The 18142-nt window shown below is 33.6% G+C and overlaps 1 protein-coding gene across 1 annotated transcript; it reads right to left on the reverse strand.

Annotated features, from left to right (window-relative positions):
- Window positions 1-1228: 1228 nt before the first annotated feature.
- Window positions 1229-11177, reverse strand: LOC127845886 (uncharacterized). The gene is made up of 5 exons (XM_052377062.1): window positions 10312-11177; window positions 9660-9956; window positions 9335-9517; window positions 8896-9169; window positions 1229-2217 (listed from the first exon to the last, which is right to left on the reverse strand). Exons 4-5 carry the CDS (start codon window positions 9115-9117, stop codon window positions 1846-1848), a joined length of 594 nt encoding a protein of 197 aa, XP_052233022.1. The 5' UTR covers window positions 9118-9169; window positions 9335-9517; window positions 9660-9956; window positions 10312-11177; the 3' UTR covers window positions 1229-1845.
- Window positions 11178-18142: the final 6965 nt, after the last annotated feature.

An 18142-nucleotide genomic window follows, 5' to 3' on the forward strand; every position in this document is an offset into this window, starting at 1 on the left:
TAAAAAAAAAAACTTCACACGCATAACACAGTTTTGAAGAAAATACGAACAAATAAAAATTCAACATTTTTTTAGCAGGAGCATGTATGTCTTTGAGTATTGAAAAAAGCGACTCTATAGCCTGAAGGCTTTATCTGATAAAGTTCGAATAGTTTGTATCAAAGACCCACACTTGAAAGTACAATACCGAGATAGTTAAATGATTATATCATATCTTTTGGCTCCTTTTTATAAAAATATTTTTGAAAAAAAAAACACGTTTTATTAATTATTACCACCTTTTTGTTATATATAAATACTTTTTTCTACATTGACATTCAACTTCCATCGATCACAATATTCGAATAGATAATCTAAAGATTTTTGAAATCCTTTTGGTGTTTCGGAAAAAAATACAGCATCATATGCAAACAATAATGAATACATAGAAATTTGGTTTACCGTTATTGTGTATTCATTGTTATTACTCAAAAAGAGTTCGATTTGACTAGCAAAAAAGGGACAATAATATAGGCGAGATTGTTTCCCCTTGCAATAATCCAACTTTGCATTATTTCACTTTGTCACACATCGACCGAATACTGTTATACAATCTAACGTTAATTCCGCTCTTAATAAGCTTGTACTATAGTCCGCTTCGATATATTAAAGCATAGCATTTCATTGGGTCAATATAGCAACAGTATAGTTTCTATAAAAGACTTCAGTACAAAAATAGCATTCACCGTGCTATAGTTTGATTTGAATTCGAACTGAGCGTCTGTGAGCGTATCGTTCACAGGAGCCCACTTTTTAAGCTGCTCGTTTATTACGACTGTCAACAATTTGGCCCAACAGCTCACTAATGTTATACCCGATAATTGTTTTGGTCGAATGAATCACCTTATTTTGGAAAATACGTATAATTTCTCACTTAGATTTTTGTACCGCTCCACAACATCCAAAGATACGTTTTCGCACATGCTATAACGTTGCAACGCTGACGCATTTACAGTTGCATTTTCTTAACTAGGTGAGATAAGTTATGTCCCCTCATAATCTCCCATTGTAGCGCCCCGATTTGCAAAGCATACGGACCATATCTTAATTAATATTTCTTTAGTGTTCCTTTAAATATTGTATGAATAAATTTAAGAACATATTAAAATTATAGTATTTCATTTTCATTCAAGTATATTTTATATTATTTCATCGTGTAAGGACACAACTATGGATACCCTAGTAAATTCCTTTATTGTTTGTTAATATAATATCGACATCCAAAATACACAACAAATACTAATATATGTACAACTAATAAAAAAACAATTTCAGGCAAATATATATAGAACACTTCTAAACAAATACATATATATGTACAACAAAAAAAACATTTATAGCAATTTTGTGAAATGTGAGCAACCGAATGTACAAAAACAAAGTTGTATTACATACATACAATCAAACAAATATATTTTATATACAATCAAACAAACAGATATATACATTTTCACTCAATCGTTTACACTAGCAAACAAAAAAACACACGTACACATTTACACAGGTCCATACAGTCTACAGCACTCATTCAGAAGCTCACTCGTACTAATTTATTTTTTCCCGTACCGGTCCCAAGCCGCGCACAAACGCCCTTGTGTGGCACGTGTTTGCCGACTCTGATGCCGCTGCAATTTCTTTTCCTTGATGTGTTTGCACTGCATAGGTACTTCATTCGCTTCGTCAAACAGCAGGGTGATTAGCAGGCAGAACGCGAGATTTGCTTTCTTCGCCCTCCCGTTAAGGCGGTTGTGCCAGCCTTCGACATCTTTTTTCGTCCTCACGGAACTTCCGTACACCGACCAGTTTTCAACTGCCCATATGTTGTTCGTCACTCGTCAGCCACGTGTTTTCAATATAGGCGAAGAAGGGGGCTAGTTGTTCACTTTGGCCTTTCTTCTTGATTTTTACGAACGCGGGACGAATGTCGGCTGGTGGCAGAAGAGGGAGCGCGAAGCACTTCCGTAGCAACTTAAACACGCGATCTCTACTCTCGTACGCCGTACTAAGACCAATCTCCTGGCACTTCCGCCACAATGCCTGGCCGAAGTGAAAGGCACAGCCCTTGATATCGGGGTCCGTGTACACATGGCGCAGAGCCTGCCATAGACCGGCCTCAAAGTCAACAACGAACGTTGTTACTTTCCGTTCACTGAATAGAGTGTTCACTTTCTGCAACACCTGAAAGATTAATGAACAAACAATACTAACTGAAAATAAACCATACTGAAAATAGCATTAGTTATCAAATATGTGACGCCAGTTTACTTTCTTCAATAGCTGAAAAGATAATAATAATAATAAAACTATCAATAATAACTGAAAATAGCATTAGTTATCAAATATGTGACGCGAGTTTACTTTCTGCAACAGCTGAAAAGATAATAATAATAAAACTACCAATAATAACTGAAAATAGCATTAGTTATCAAATATGTGACGCGATTTAACTTTCTTTTTTTTTTTTTTTTTTTTTTTAATATATATATTTATTCATCAATACACAATACACGCATGGAGTTATAACAGAAAAAAAATACAAAGAAAAAACAATACTACAAACATCTGTCGAGAGTCTTACATGAGACTGTAGCAAAAAATAATTTAATACAGTTCGACAAAATATATCGAAGCATAAAGATGCATATTCAGACTACAATTTTAAATGAATTATCTTAAAAAACTATTCCAAGTTGTTCTAAAAGTTTCTATTTGATTTTTATTGAAAGCAATTATCTCCTCAATTTTGAGTCTATTCTGAAGAAATGTTATAAAATGATTAATATTGGGTATATTGTTCTGGCACTTACTTCTAAAAATATAAAATTTTGCCAACAATGTGATAAAATTAACAATCTGTGACATGTTCGAATGACCTGTTGAAACGTTACAGAAGCTTATATGTTCATAATCAAAATATGAAATAAACGGCAAGTTCGCTGTTTGTTCGATATACACTTTAACACCGTTCCAAAAATGTTGAATTACAGGACATTCCCAAAACATATGCACATTCGAATCTACTGACATACTACAAAAATCACAAATATTGGATTGTGTTAAACCACATAACAATAGATAGCTATTGTTTGGAATAATTTGCATAATATATTTATACTGGAATGATCTTAGCTTGGTATCATGTGTCAGTCTAAATGGTTGAATAAACAATTTATTCGTTTGCATTTCTTTGTTAAAATATAGTTCCCATTTAGCAATTGCCTTAATTGGATTGATCTGCTTTGACAGTACGAGTTTTTGATATACTAATTTACAGATTTTAGTTGACTCTGAAATTGATGAGAGAAAATATTCTTGCGGTTCATTACTAATGTTTTCAGATTTCAGCTTTTCTTTCCATTCTAGTGGCACACTTTTTATAAGACTAAAGTATTTTAGAAAATCTCTGGTACTTAACCCGTACAAGTTTTGTAATTGCTCAAAACTATAAAATTGCCTTGTTCCATAGTCGTATATTTGTTCTATATGGTTGATTCCTTTAATATGCCATTCTTTATAGAAAAATAAACCGTTTGAATTTTTTATAAATGAATTATTCCAAATAATTTCTTTTCCGATTTGTGCAATTTTATTTTGTGCGTTAACCTTATTCCAGACCTTTAATATGTCCTTAAAAAATACTTAACGAATGTTTAGTGTGTTTATATCGTCAGGTTTGATGCGATTCTTTAAAATAAAGTAATTACCATAATTTTCTAGAAAAATACTGTATAATTTGGTTATTTTTGATTCAGGTTGATGTATAAATCGTTTAATCCAAGTAGATTTGAGACCATCCACAAAGCTATCTATATCAATCATTTTCAAACCGCCATTTTCATATTCCTGTATAATTTGATCACGTTTTATCCTGTCGGGTTTATCATTCCACAAAAATGTGAACATATTTGTTTTTAAGGTTTTCATTTTATTTTCGTCTGGTCTTTCTAAAACTGTAAATGGATATATTAGTTTTGGTAATGCAAAAGTTTTGATTACTGTGATTTTTCCTATCAGTGAAAGATTCCACTTTCTCCATTTATGTAAACAGTTTTCAAATTCTTGAATTTTATTACATATATTGTGTTCAGCCGTTAAATAAGTATTATTGTATATTGTTATTCCCAGTGTGGTCGCGCTTTCACAGTTCCAATCAAATTTTTTATGTGGACAAAATTTTACATTTTTGTTTATAAGTGCACCTAATTTCATTACAGAGCATTTATTGTTATTTAATTTTAAGCCGGATATAGCGGAGAATTTGTCAAGGGTAATAATTAAAAATTCAAATGACCTTTGACTGCCATCGAGAAGAAAACAGGCATCATCTGCGAATAATGTTTGTTTGAGTTCGATGTTACCAATGTGAATTCCTTTTATATTTGTATTATGTCGTATATAGTTAGCTAGTAATTCAATGCATATGATAAAAAGATAAGGTGAGAGGGGACAACCTTGCCGTACTCCCTTTTTTATGTCGAAGAATTCAGAGAAATATCCATTATTAATTACACAAGATTTTGCATTATTATAAAACAGTTTCACCCACTGTATTAAAGACTGGCTAAAGCCCATGCCATCTAAACATTTGTACATAAAATTATGGTCTAAGCTATCAAAAGCTTTCTGAAAATCGGAGAAAAATATCAATCCTGTTTCATTTAAATCGTTCACTTTATCAATTACTTCATTCAAAATTATTATGTTTTCTCCAATATATCTCCCTTTTATGAATCCTGTTTGATCTGAGTTAATAAGTGTTTGAAGAAAAGGTTTAATTCTATTAGCTATAGATTTACTTGCAATTTTATAGTCAACGTTTAACAAAGAGACTGGTCGCCAATTATTGATAGATAGAATATCTTTATCTTTTTTTGGCAAAAGTGAAATAAGCCCTTGTGTTTGTAGTTCAGTTAAATGTCCGGTATCAAAAGAATAATTTATCGAGCTGATTAAGTATTTTTTTATGTCAGTCCAAAAGAGTTTATAAAATTCTGTTGTTAGTCCATCTGAGCCTGGGCTTTTGTTATTTTTCATGTCTTTTAGTGCCTGGAAGCATTCGTTTTCGGATAAATGGTCGGGGTATTGTTCTCTATCTTCGTTTGATAATTTCGTAAGATCTTGAAAAAATGGGTCACTGTTTTCTTGATCCAGAGTTACGTCTATTTTATAGAGTGAGGCGAAATATTGCTTAACGTGTTCTAAAATTTTTGCATGATCATGTTCTATTTCATCATTAATTTTAAGCTGTTTAAGTACTTTTTGTTCCGATCTTTTTGATTCTAAATTGGAGAAATATTTAGTATTTTTCTCGGCTCCCTCAATCCAGTCTGCTTTTGCCCTTATTAGAATGCCTTTGATTTTCTCTTCATTTATAGCATTAAAATTATCTTTTTCTGTTTGATATGTTTGTTGTAATATTACGTCATTAGGGTTCTTTTTTAATTGTTCTTCAATATTATGTAATTTTGCTTCGATTTCTGATTCTTTTTTTAAACTAAGTTTCTTTTTATATGTTGAGTATTTTATGCTCTCATCCCTTATCCTACCCTTAATTAATTCCCATAAAATATTAGGAGTCGTTTCTTTATTAAAATCAACTACCTCTTTTATTGAATTTTTAATTGAAGTTTTATAATCTTGATCAAATAGAAGTGAGCTATTTAGCTTAAAATAACCTGGGCCTCGTGTTAGCGTATCAAAAAGAATGCTGAGTAAAACAATTGAGTGATCCGATTTGAAGCCAGGATTGGTAGTGCATTTTTTCGCATTACTAACCAGTGAAGATGCTAACAGAAAATAATCGAGTCTGCGAAATATTGGCGGGTCTGAATTCGAATGCCATGTATATTCCTTTGCATTTGTGTTAAAATTTCTGTAAATATCCACTAAATCGTGTATTTCCTTTATATCATTAATTTTATCAGAACACTTTTTATTGGTGTCATTTCTACCATTTAATTTGTCTTTTAAAAAGTTTTGCACGGCATTGAAGTCACCACCCACTATCGGCAAGAATTCATCTAGGTCAGCAATAGTATTTTCAAGTGTATTAAAAAACGTAATGTCATCATTATTTGGTGCATAAATGTTTATTATAGCTATTTTGTTATTGTTGACCAATAGTTTTAACACCTGAAGTCTTCCTACTATAATTTCATTATGTTCTATAAATTGTATTTCACTTTTTCTATTTATCAAAATTCCTACTCCTAAACTGTTGGTACTTTGGCCACTTAAAAACGTATCCCCTGCCCAATCTTTGCCGCAGGCCGAATTATCGAGTTTGTTATCATAATGAATTTCTTGCAGCAGTGCTATGTCAATTGATTTTGATTTTATATAAGTTATAACTTGTTCACGTTTATTTTTACAATTAAGACCCTTGACATTAAAGGTGCACATATTAAGACTCGTCATGTTTTCCAGTGAAATAATTGGACTATGTTCTCATTATATTTATCATTGTGTTCGCGATACAATATCCTGATTTTTAGTTTTAAATATGCTTTCTTACATGAAGTAGATGAATTATATGTAGACCCGTATGCATTTTTGTAAGAATTGTAAATAATAAAGTTTTGCATTTTGTATGTAGAAAAAAAAGGTGAAGTGTCAAAGTTATTTGAGATGTACTCACAACAGCAATTTGACGTTAACAGAAATTCATATAAGTCAAAATATTATTTACATAGGGTTTGACAAAAACGCACGTATTTACATTCGTTATGTAAATAAAGGAAAATATAACTTATTATAAAAAATTTGGAGGGATACAAAGTTCTCCAACAACAAAAAATTCATTATTGTAAAAACAAAAATTTACAATTGTTCTTAGACAGATAGACCGCCAAAAAAAACACTTTGTAATATGTGTTAAAAGTGTTGTTGTATTGCATTTCTGAAGCATTTAAAAGAGACGTCGTCTCTTACTACAGTATCATACAATATATAAGGGGAAACACATATGCATATAGACACGCATACAAATACATCTTAAAAAACATATGTACACATACATTCACAGACATTAACAGCAGTTGTATGAAAGATGCAACAATGTTTTCTTTAATTGTTTAAAAAGTAAATGTGTTAATATTATCTACGTTTCATTTTTTTTTTACTAAAATCGTCCTTATTAATTAAACCTCCTACATTACTTAAACCTCATACTATATGTAGAAATAATCATTTGGGTCTATTATTTGTGCTTTTAAATTCCATCTCGCAAAGTCACTTTTAAACATGCGAAAACGAAATTACAGAGCTTAATTTTGCATAAATTTTTTTTAACAATTATTGTTGTGTACCTTGATGAAGTTAAGGGCAATATATTAAATGTTAAAACGTGTTTGAATATAACAGTTTGTAACCATATTACTCATATTGCATACTTTACACGCCGTCCAATAGCTATGAATACATTATAAGTACGTAATAATGTTGTATCGCAATAAATTCTAAAACTTTATTTTGTATCTATATTGTATGAAAAACCTATGTGTTGATCTCACTTAACCCCATACTATAATCTTACATGGATATAAGAAAAACGATGGGGTCGGCGACTTTAAGCTGTAAATTTCAATAATGCTAAGTAATCTTAGATTTGCGAAAGCGAAATTTTCTAAGATTATTTTAGGCATTCATTCTTAGTTCCTTTTTGATCGAATGTTAACATAAAAATATGCTTTCTAAACAATATATTTTATATTTAAATGTTTATTTCTGAATGTGTCTATCTAAGTAACTCTTTGTATTCCTGTGCTCATATAACATATTGCGTAATATTTTGTTTTTAAAAGCACACACGTATAACCATCCTATTGCAAAAACCAATACACTAGAACCTTATTTTTAAACACATAATGTGTACACAATTCGTCCTACTGTTATTCATACAAGACAGAGACATCTTTTTTTACATACTATAAACAAAATATTGCCATAATTTCAATTAAAAAGGCCTGCACACATATCACCGCTTATAAACATACTTATAGCACACACTAATATATATAATAGACAAAAAAGCAACTGTGATGCTATAAAGATAAAGAATAAGATAAAGATAATCGCATCAACCTCGGGAGCATGTCATGCATCATTAATTTTATTCAATAGATTGTCCGATTTACATTGTAACGTGTTGTGAATATCACCGTTAGAAAATGGCTGCATTACAAGATTCAATGACTTATCATCATTTCGGGCTTTACAGTGTATAACAAATAATAACGTTTTTGAATACAACAGTTTGTGGCCATATTACTCCTATTGCATACTTTACACACCGTCCAATAGCTATGAATACATTATAAGTACGTAATAATGTTATATCGCAATAAATTCTAAAACTTTATTTTGTATCTATATTGTATGAAAAACCTATGTGTTGATCTCACTTAACCCCATACTATAATCTTACATGGATATAAGAAAACGATGGGGTCGGCGACTTTTAGCTGTAAATTTCAATAATGCTAAGTAATCTTAAATTTGCAAAAGCGAAATTATCTAAGATTATTTTAGGCATTCATTCTTAGTTCCTTTTTGATCGAATGTTAACATAAAAATATGCTTTCCTAACAATAGTTTTTATATTTGAATGTTTATTGCTGTATGTATCTATCTAAGTAACTCTTTGTATTCCTGTGCTCATATAACATATCGCGTAATATTTTGTTTTTAGAAACACACACGTATAACCATCCTATTGCAAAACCAATAGACTACATTCTTATTTAACTTTCTGCAACGCCTGAAAAGATGGTAATAATAATATCAATAATAACTGAAAATAAACCATACTGAAAATAGCATTAGTTATCAAATGCGTGATACAATATTTACCTATTTATAATCTCTTCGTTTTCTACCACTCATCAGAACGATGCACAGTGGCAGCTGCTTTACTACATCTTCAAACTTCACGAATGCATGTATTGAGAACAGCTGCGTTATCGGCGCCTTCACGATTTTGAAGGTTCCGTCCAAGTACCAGGTCTTAGCTTTTGCCAGCAGCTCCAACTGCTTGTCCGTCGCCAGAATCACATGCCTGCGGTCCTTTACCGTGACCATTCCCCTGTAGAAGTGATCGTTGAGCTATTGTACATTACCCACTATATACCAACTGTAAAAAATCAACAAAATATGGAATTTGTGATATATTGAACGTCATTTAGTTGTTATTAAGTTGCCACTTAAAGACGCGATTCATAGGACTCGAGATGATGCAATCGAGCTCAAATAAATAGGTTTTAACTAAACTTTTATGCACAGATGGGGATTTATTTACCTCAAATTCTGTCGATACTGGGTCTGTTGGTCGCATGTTCTTGCGACACCTGTTGGCGAGTTTACACAGATTCTGCTCACTGATTCGAGCACCAGGTGGTAGGTTTGGGTCGTTTGTTTCCAACACCCAACGGACAATGACGGGTGCAATCTCGAACACGTCACCTCGAGCTGCCGCTTTGATCTGTAATTAAAACCGAAACACATACTAGCAACTATTAAACATGATTGAACATTTCATTTAATTCTGTAATTCAAAGCGAATAAGTGGAATTTATTAAAAATGACAGTCCGGAAAAGTCCTGTATACTTTCGACTATAAATACCTCTTTCGCGTTCTGAACAGAAGTGAGAAGGCCGGGATTTGCTGTGTGACTGTGTCCCCGCGCTCCTTTTACAAAGGCATCCCCAGTTTGCTGATGACCGCCGTACAACCAGCTCCCTTTCCTCGGACGCTACATCGCCACTCCGTCACACCAGATACCAGGGTTCTCTTCACCACAAACGCATAGCCTTCACTGGATACTAGCTTCCGCGAACCTTTCTTGGAACCACCATCCACCACGGTGTACGTAGGTGTACCATCTAGTACGACATCGTGGACGGTTTCATCGTTGTGGTCACTGAAGGAAATCATTGTTGATTACTTCACATTAATTAATATAAGTAATACCCAATTAATTTAATCAAATAACAAATACGTATGCGATATATACTATAATTTGAAAAATTCATGTATAATGTGCGAGTTTGTATACGCTTTGTAGCTGAATAAATGTTATTATTGTTATAAAAAGAAGTAAAACATATAGGAGTGTTATTATTATTTGTATAGAACAACAAATATTTGTTTGATGTATCATTTTATATTATTATAGGAATGTAATTATTATTATTAAACACTTGCTATAATATGATATAAAATATAGGAATATTGTTGTGTTATTAACGTTATTAGTTTTTAATCGGTCAACTTACGTCTCTTCTGCTTCTGACTCCATGGAACGCTCTGGGCGACTAACGTCAAACATTGACGTTGAGTGATCTGCTCCAACTGCGTCCATAGTATCTCCACTTCCGGACTCTTCGTGCAACAACAGAGCAGCCTGAGTTGCTTCAATGTCTGTCAGTGCATCGGGCATCCGCAGTACGTGGACGACTTCATCTACATCCATGTCATCATCAGAGGTGTCGTAGTGACGACACCTCATACATACGAAACGCAGTTCATCCTGATTACGAACCGCTTCGTCATATACCTCTTCCGATATCCCGGTGTTTCCACATCGGATATGATGCCAACGTTGGCACTAGTCACAAGTGACCGCTCTTGAGTTGGAGTAAATTCTCCTTAAACAAAATAAACACGGAGGCGCAGGCATTTTTCATCGAATATGGTACGACAATGTCCATACTTGATATTGTCTTCAATAATAACGATTGTCACACTTTACCTTTAAATAGTAATTAAAGACATGCTCACTCTGTTAGCATTAGTGAAATTATCAACATCAATCAATATTTATGTTATAAATAGCGCACCACATGTGCAAACATAAGCCGTTGTTGTATACAATTATAACGTTTATCACACTTTACCTTTAATTGGTACTTACAGATGTGTTAATCCATTAGGGTCTATTATTAATTACCGTAATATATAAGATCAATCAGTAGGTGTCATAAATAGGGCGTATCCAATATACAAATGTACGAGTCACTTATTCGAGTGTCATACCCCTAATGCAATTATAATATATTTCATCACGCGGCATGTATTAAATTAAATAATTATGATATAAATTTTTCTTACCGTTTTCACCAAGCGTATTAAATTTTTTTTTTTTATTAAATTTAATAATTATGTTATGAATTTTTATTACTGTTTTCACCACGCGGCATGTATTAAATTTAATAATTATGTTATAAGTTTTTATTGCCGTTTTTACCACGCGGCATGTATTAAATTAAATAACTATGTTATAAAATTTGTGTTGCCGTTTTCACCACGCGGCATGTATTAAATTTAATAACTATGTTATAAATTTTGTTTTACTGTTTTTGACCACGCGGCATGTTTTAAATTTAATAAGTTTTAATTTACAACTTTATTAAAATATATTCTGTCGATTAAGGTGAATGTTTGTGTGATGTGTACTGCTTACATAAATAGTTGTTGACATTAAAATGAATTTAAAATCTGAGAGAAATAATAACTATTTCATTTCTCGTGTTATTTATTTTCAAAAGCGAAACACATACTAGCATGTATTTATTTTTAACACATTCATAGTACAATTGTAGGTACTAGCACAGTATTGTAGTGTATTCGTGTTTTGATTAATGTACATGACGTAAAGAAACATGTGGGACGTATGGTCCGCAAATCTGGGACGTATAGTCCGATAATCTGGGCCGTATGGTCCGCTAATCTGGGCCGGGCTGTATGGTCCATGTTCCGTATAGGAGGTTTTTGTGTGACGTCACAAGAGGGGTTTTCCGTTACTAAAAATAGATTGGCCGTCAACTTCTCGATCGCGGCCTATTACATTGTATCCGAGTAAAGGTCGTCGGAAGACTTAATACTTACAATTTCACAAAACAAAACTATAACTACCCGTATTCTTTTTTAAGTAAGACTTTAATAAATGATATTTCAAAAATTATAAAACATATATAATAATGATTATTATTATAAGTGGTGCGGATGCGATAGTGTTATTTTTTACAGAGATTGAAATTTAGTGTAAGGGGTGTATTGAATCAGTTATAAAACAAAGCCCTTAAATAGCTCAATACATTTGATTTTGCAATCTTGAAATGTAGTTTTAATTTTCTTTTACATTGAAGAATTTTCGTTTCGTTTACATTGAATGTAAATATTAATAATTTAAGTATTCCAATTGAAAAATACACCTGCATATTTTGCAAATTGAACTGTCTTTGCATGTACATGTATATTGAAAACTCTTCTCTAGTGATAATGAGCGATACAAATCTAGCATTTTATGATACCATAAATCTACACATTTAATTTATTTTACGCAAGTATTTTATATATCCGTATATAATGACCAAACGCGATTGCTTGTTTTCATGATGATGTTTCGAATACTGCAGTAACACACGATCTTTACACATTATAGCAGAGTTTACATTTGCAGGTACCCGTTAAATACGTTGTGTAGCAGTAAATTTGTAAAATATTTTAAATGTATAGTTATTAAACACTTTATTGTTATTTTAAAACTGGCTAATGTATATACTTAATAGTTCCTAGCTGTTAATCCATTTCGGACAAATGTCTATTTTTTAAATATGTTCAAATATTTTATTTAAGCAACTGTTTAGTTTTTAACTTAATATGCTAAGAGATGACATGAAGGTATCATAAATTGTGTTTAATGACCAGACACACGTGGTTTATGCAGAGACCCCATACAGAGTCATACAAGTATAGGTCCCTGGGTTTATTACACACTGTTTTCTTAGTAAATGTCTGGACAGTATCCGATCATATCGAGGTAATCGGTTTGTGATAAACAAAGGGGCAATTAAACACTGTGTTAAAAATGCTGAAACAAAGAGTGTCAAAACTGGTGTGAACAATTAAATAAAAGCATTTACATTTATCAAGAGGATTTAGTTAATCTGCAACAACGTAAGTTTTTACAAACAAATAGGTTCAAATCAGTTTCTATATTTGATTACAAAAATTCAATTAATTTGTTGTTTGTTTTCGTCCTTATTTGTGTTCGTTCATTGGATTCTGAGTATTTTTTGTTCTTCAAAAGGGTCGCGAATATGATTGTAACCTTATCACGATGCGGTTCATCACATGCAAACAATAGCAGAATTATGGCTAGGTTCTCAAGCGTAAACCAAGGTTTTCAAATGAGAACCTAGGTTCTCATGAGAAACCTGGTTTCTTGGGATTTCATAAACCTTGGTTCTCATGAGAACCTAGGTTCTCATGAGAACCTAGGTTCTCGTGAGAAACCTGGTTTCTTGGGATTTCATAAACCTAGGTTCTCATGAGAACCTAGGTTCTCATGAGAAACCTAGTTTCTTGGGATTATGCGTCGAACCGCTTGCCATAATTAACCTCCAGTTGTCTCCCATTGCTTGGTACACGCTGGCGGCATATGTGTAAAATGAATAGAAATAGGCGTGAAACCGTGAATGTTTCTCCCCAAGAGCATTTTCTGAACAATGTTCAGACAATGCTCAGTAATATTCTACGAAACTTATCTGTTGAATATTTGTGACAACAGGCATTAGCCGTCGGTGACCGCTTCTTGTTCATGTTTCCGTGAATGGGTGTTCTTGAGGAATGAAATTAGTAAAGTAATCGGTCGACATTGGTCTGAACAGGTTAATAAAAAATTGAACTGTTTATGAAATACATCTTTAATTGTAAATATTATTTTGAGACTAAAAATTCAGATCAATCGTTACATAATACATTGTTACAGCATTGAATGAGTTTCAAATATTCAGTTCCCTTGTTCGGGCATCAAACGACTGTACGGTACAGTTTTCTATTTTAAGTATGTCTGTGACCTACATGTAGGAAGCAATCATTATGGTATAAAGTTTTATCTCTATTGATTATGTGTAATAATGTATTATTCAATCGTAAGATATCGGCAACATTGCAAGAAAAACTTATGCGCTAAAGACTTTGCAAACATATTTCAATAACTTGAGATATCTGCAAAAATAAATTTCTTAACGGCGTGTTTTCATTCTGTCCAGCCCGTGTGTAATCATATGTGAACCCCATTGATCCTGCACCCTGAATAATGTGTCCCGTATTCCAAACGAGCAAGTTTACGCCGTCCGACGCGTAATTCTGAAAACCTAGAGATCTGAAAACCTAGGTTCTCAGAGAACCTAGGTTCTCATGGAACCTAGGTTCTCTGAAAACCTAGGTTCTCTGAGAACCTAGGTTCTCAGAGAACCTAGGTTTTCAAAGAACCTAGGTTCTCATGAGAACCTAGGTTCTATGAGAACCTTGGTACGCTGTATTAATGTCCAGCCCGTGTGTAATCATATGTGAACCCCATTGATCCTGCGCCCTGAATAATGTGTCCCGTATTCCAAACGAGCAAGTTTACGCCGTCCGACGCGTAATTCTGAAAACCTAGAGATCTGAAAACCTAGGTTCTCAGAGAACCTATGGTTCCCAAGTGAAAACCAAGGATATGGCAAGCAGTTAGACGCATAATCCCAAAGAAACTAGGTTTCTCATGAGAACCTAGGTTCTCATTCTGAGAACCTAGGTTCTCATGAAAACCTAGGTTTTCAAATGAGAACCTAGGTTCTCATGAGAACCTAGGTTTTCAAATAAGAACCTAGGTTCTCATGAAAACCTAGGTTCTCATTTGAAAACTTGGGTTCTTGACGTCATGTGCAATCTTCAAGCGAGAACCTAGGTTCTCATTCTGAGAACCTAGGTTCTCATTTTGAGAACCTAGGTTCTCATGAGAAACCTAGTTTCTTGGGATTATGCGTCGAACCGCTTGCCATACAGAATGGCCGCAGTTTTGACGGCCAAAATTTGAGCATGCGCAAACGTGACGTCATTATCGGAATCCCCAAAACCTCCTATACAGTACAAATAGGTAAATCCTAAATGTCACGTTACAAATCTAATGGAAATCAACACAGTCTCGATTTAAAATTGTTTGAATGCTAGTAATTGACAAACACAGTTCTTTATACTCTGAAGTTTTGCTGGAAAATTGCAAGCTTCAGTGCGTAAATCACAATTAATGAAGGTCGTTCTGGGGGTATAGTACCAGAAAGGCCGTTTACCAAAAAGGCCTTCCCAAAAAGGCCGCATAAGTGAACCAAAAAGGCCTAATGGTATACCAGAAAGGCCATGTAACATTTTGTACTATCATTGAGTATTTATGCTGATATTTTATTATCATATATATTAAAAAGTCATATTAATTCTGGTTTTAACGTTTAGTCTACTTAACAGCCGTTAATTTTATAATCAAAGTCGGCAAAAATTGTTCGTTAGCTGCAATATTTTCCTTGAGTAGAAATTTTAGTTTTTGAATAAAAAGCCGTTAATTTTGTAATCAAAGACGGCAAAATTATCTCCAATTATCGCATATGTAAAGTAGCTTTAATCAAAAGCATCCATTGATCCTCCTATGGGCAATTGGACAACCTTTAAAAAAAAGTTAACTTCAAAAATATCTGTCCAGCCGTTAACTCACAGTCGGTCAAAAACCGAGCAATATTTCGAGTCCGTTTGTCAACCCGAATAAATCTTCTACAGACTTTCAAACAATATTTTTGAGTTTTTGCCCCTTAATCGATAGCTCGCGTCCTATTCCTTTGAAACAACGAAGCGTGTCAAATAATGCATGCATATGCAACCACTTACCCCTAAAAACTAATTCCAAAATGTTATATTTTCTTTGCAACAACTGTTTTAACTCTAAATTTGATTTACTTGTAAACGAAAGTAGCCATCGCTCTTGAACCCGGCTTAGCAGTGAATTACACTGACAGAGCCAGGCACATAAATATCCAATCAACAACAACGGCGGCCCACAACAACAACGATGTTTTAATAAATGTGAATAAATGGAAATTTCTTATCATTCTGATTGTATTGGAATAAGTTTTTAGGGGTAAGTGGTTGCATATGCATGCATTATTTGACACGCTTCGTTGTTTCAAAGGAATAGGACGGGAGCTATCGATTAAGGGGCAAAAACTAAAAAATATTGTTTGAAAGTCTGTAGAAGATTTATTCGTGTTGACAAACGGACTCGAAATATTGCTCGGTTTTCGACCGACTGTGAGTTAACGGCTGGACAGATATTTTTTAAGTTAACTTTTTTTGAAAGGTTGTCCAATTGCCCATAGTAGGATCAAGGGATGCTTTGGATTAAAGCTATTTTTGACATTTTTGCGGCCCGCGAAGACAGGTCTATAATAAAGTCTAGTTAATGACCTTGTTATGATTTCAATATCAGAGGGTGTGGATTTTTTTTCATGGCTCTTTGTCAATTTTTTTCTTATTAAACATGATTTTATATATTTATTTGAATATATTGGGCTCCTAAAAAATATATATATGAAAAATACTATCCTGGGTACGTTACTTCCACCTGTGTTTGTAGCTTGTTTTGTACATTATTTTGATTAGGGTAGTCCTCTTGTAATCAACATTTCTTTAAATGTTTAAAATATAAAAACTAGAAAGAATTTGCACGTACAAAAAAAACTCGCTAATCAGACCGGGTATCCAAGTGTCAATTAAGGGTCATTCACAGTTTGTTGCGTCTGTTTTGATAACGGATTAGTAGATTATGACACTAATTTACACCTATTGATAATTGCGCATTTTAAATAGTTTCTTTAACGATATACAACTAGCTACATTAAATTCGGAAGACTTAAACCGAAAGAAATAATATGCTGTATTCTATGTGATATTATTAAAAAATACTGAATACAATAAGTCTCTTGTGGTATTTATATTGTATTTTTAATGTTTATATTAATGCAGGCATAACCTAGACAACAAATCGGGAGGCAATGCGTCTTTTGAAGAATTGCATCGAAGGTCAAGTCCGTCTAAAATACTACTAAACTGCATGCAAAATTCGACGAAAGAGTTTTGTTAATGACTGTAACGTTTTATTTCAGCCGTCTGGAACGCGGCCGTGCAGTATTCCCAGGCCGGGAAATGAAAGGCTGTGCCTTCCATTGGAGCCAGGCAGTGTGGAGACGGGTCCAGCATGAGGGCCTGGCTGAGGTCTACAGACGTTGCGGTGGCGTTTTCAAATTTATCCGCATGCTAATGGCTCTACAATTCCTGCCCGCGATTACCGGAATAAACACCCTTCGGAAGAAACCCCCTTCGCTAAAAACGGTAGAGCGGAAGAAACCCCCTTTCATAGTTTGCATACGCGGAAGAAACCACCTCGCTAGTTTTGCATAGGCGGAACAAACCCCCTTCGAGTTTTCAGACAGGCGGAATAAACCCCCTTCGTGTTTTCAGACAGGCGGAATAAACCCCCTTCCTAGGTGTTAAGTCTTTCCCGCAGAGGTAGTAAAATCCCGACTCGAACGATTCCCCAATACATCCGTTTCAACCCGACTCTATTACTGCATGCTTGCTACTTTTCAAGTTTATATTCATTTCCCGATAATCCCGTTTATAAAATTTTTAAAGCACTTTCTGGTAAATATTAACGATAAAAGCTCTCAATAATTTCTTTAACACAAACTTTTTTGCCATTTGTTCATTTATAGACTTGATGAAATATTCCCTCCGAACATGCATCAATCCCCTGACTAGTTGTGTGCTTGTTACAACGCTCAATACACCCACGCTTTATATGCTGCATAATGTTCGCGCCCTCTTTATTGAGAAAAAGAGTCAACACAAAATAGAATTTACACTGCAAAAATATTTCAACGTTGCGGTAACATTTACATTCGGAAGTGTGTTTCGTATTAAAAACGCGTTAACACCAACTTACGGGAGTGTATTTCGGATTTACAGTAAAGAAATGTACCGGCCGTTTGTTCACAAGTTGTTAATGAAGTTGTTAATGATACACACTAATATTCAATCTGTGAAACTCAAACATCGTTATCATGATAATTGAATGAAGGTGCGAAAATCTGATTAAAGGAGTGTACCGGCCGTTTGTTCGGAAGCTGTGAAGAATTAATCAAGATGGTAATAAAACGAATAATGTATGAATGAGGGAAAGAATTATTATTGAAGGATAAAATAGAAAAAAATAGAATGAAATATATTAACATT

The sequence above is a fragment of the Dreissena polymorpha genome, chromosome 9 (genome assembly GCF_020536995.1).
Source record: "Dreissena polymorpha isolate Duluth1 chromosome 9, UMN_Dpol_1.0, whole genome shotgun sequence".
In the NCBI taxonomy this organism is placed as follows: domain Eukaryota; kingdom Metazoa; phylum Mollusca; class Bivalvia; order Myida; family Dreissenidae; genus Dreissena; species Dreissena polymorpha.

Excerpts from the sequence above, each read along its gene's own strand:
- LOC127845886 (XM_052377062.1), bottom strand. The coding sequence starts at position 9,117 with ATGGTCACGGTAAAGGACCGCAGGCATGTGATTCTGGCGACGGACAAG. Across the intron at positions 2,218-8,895 it reads GTAGAAAACGAAGAGATTAT|GTGTTGCAGAAAGTGAACAC; the intron begins AAATAGGTAAAT and ends TTAATCTTTCAG.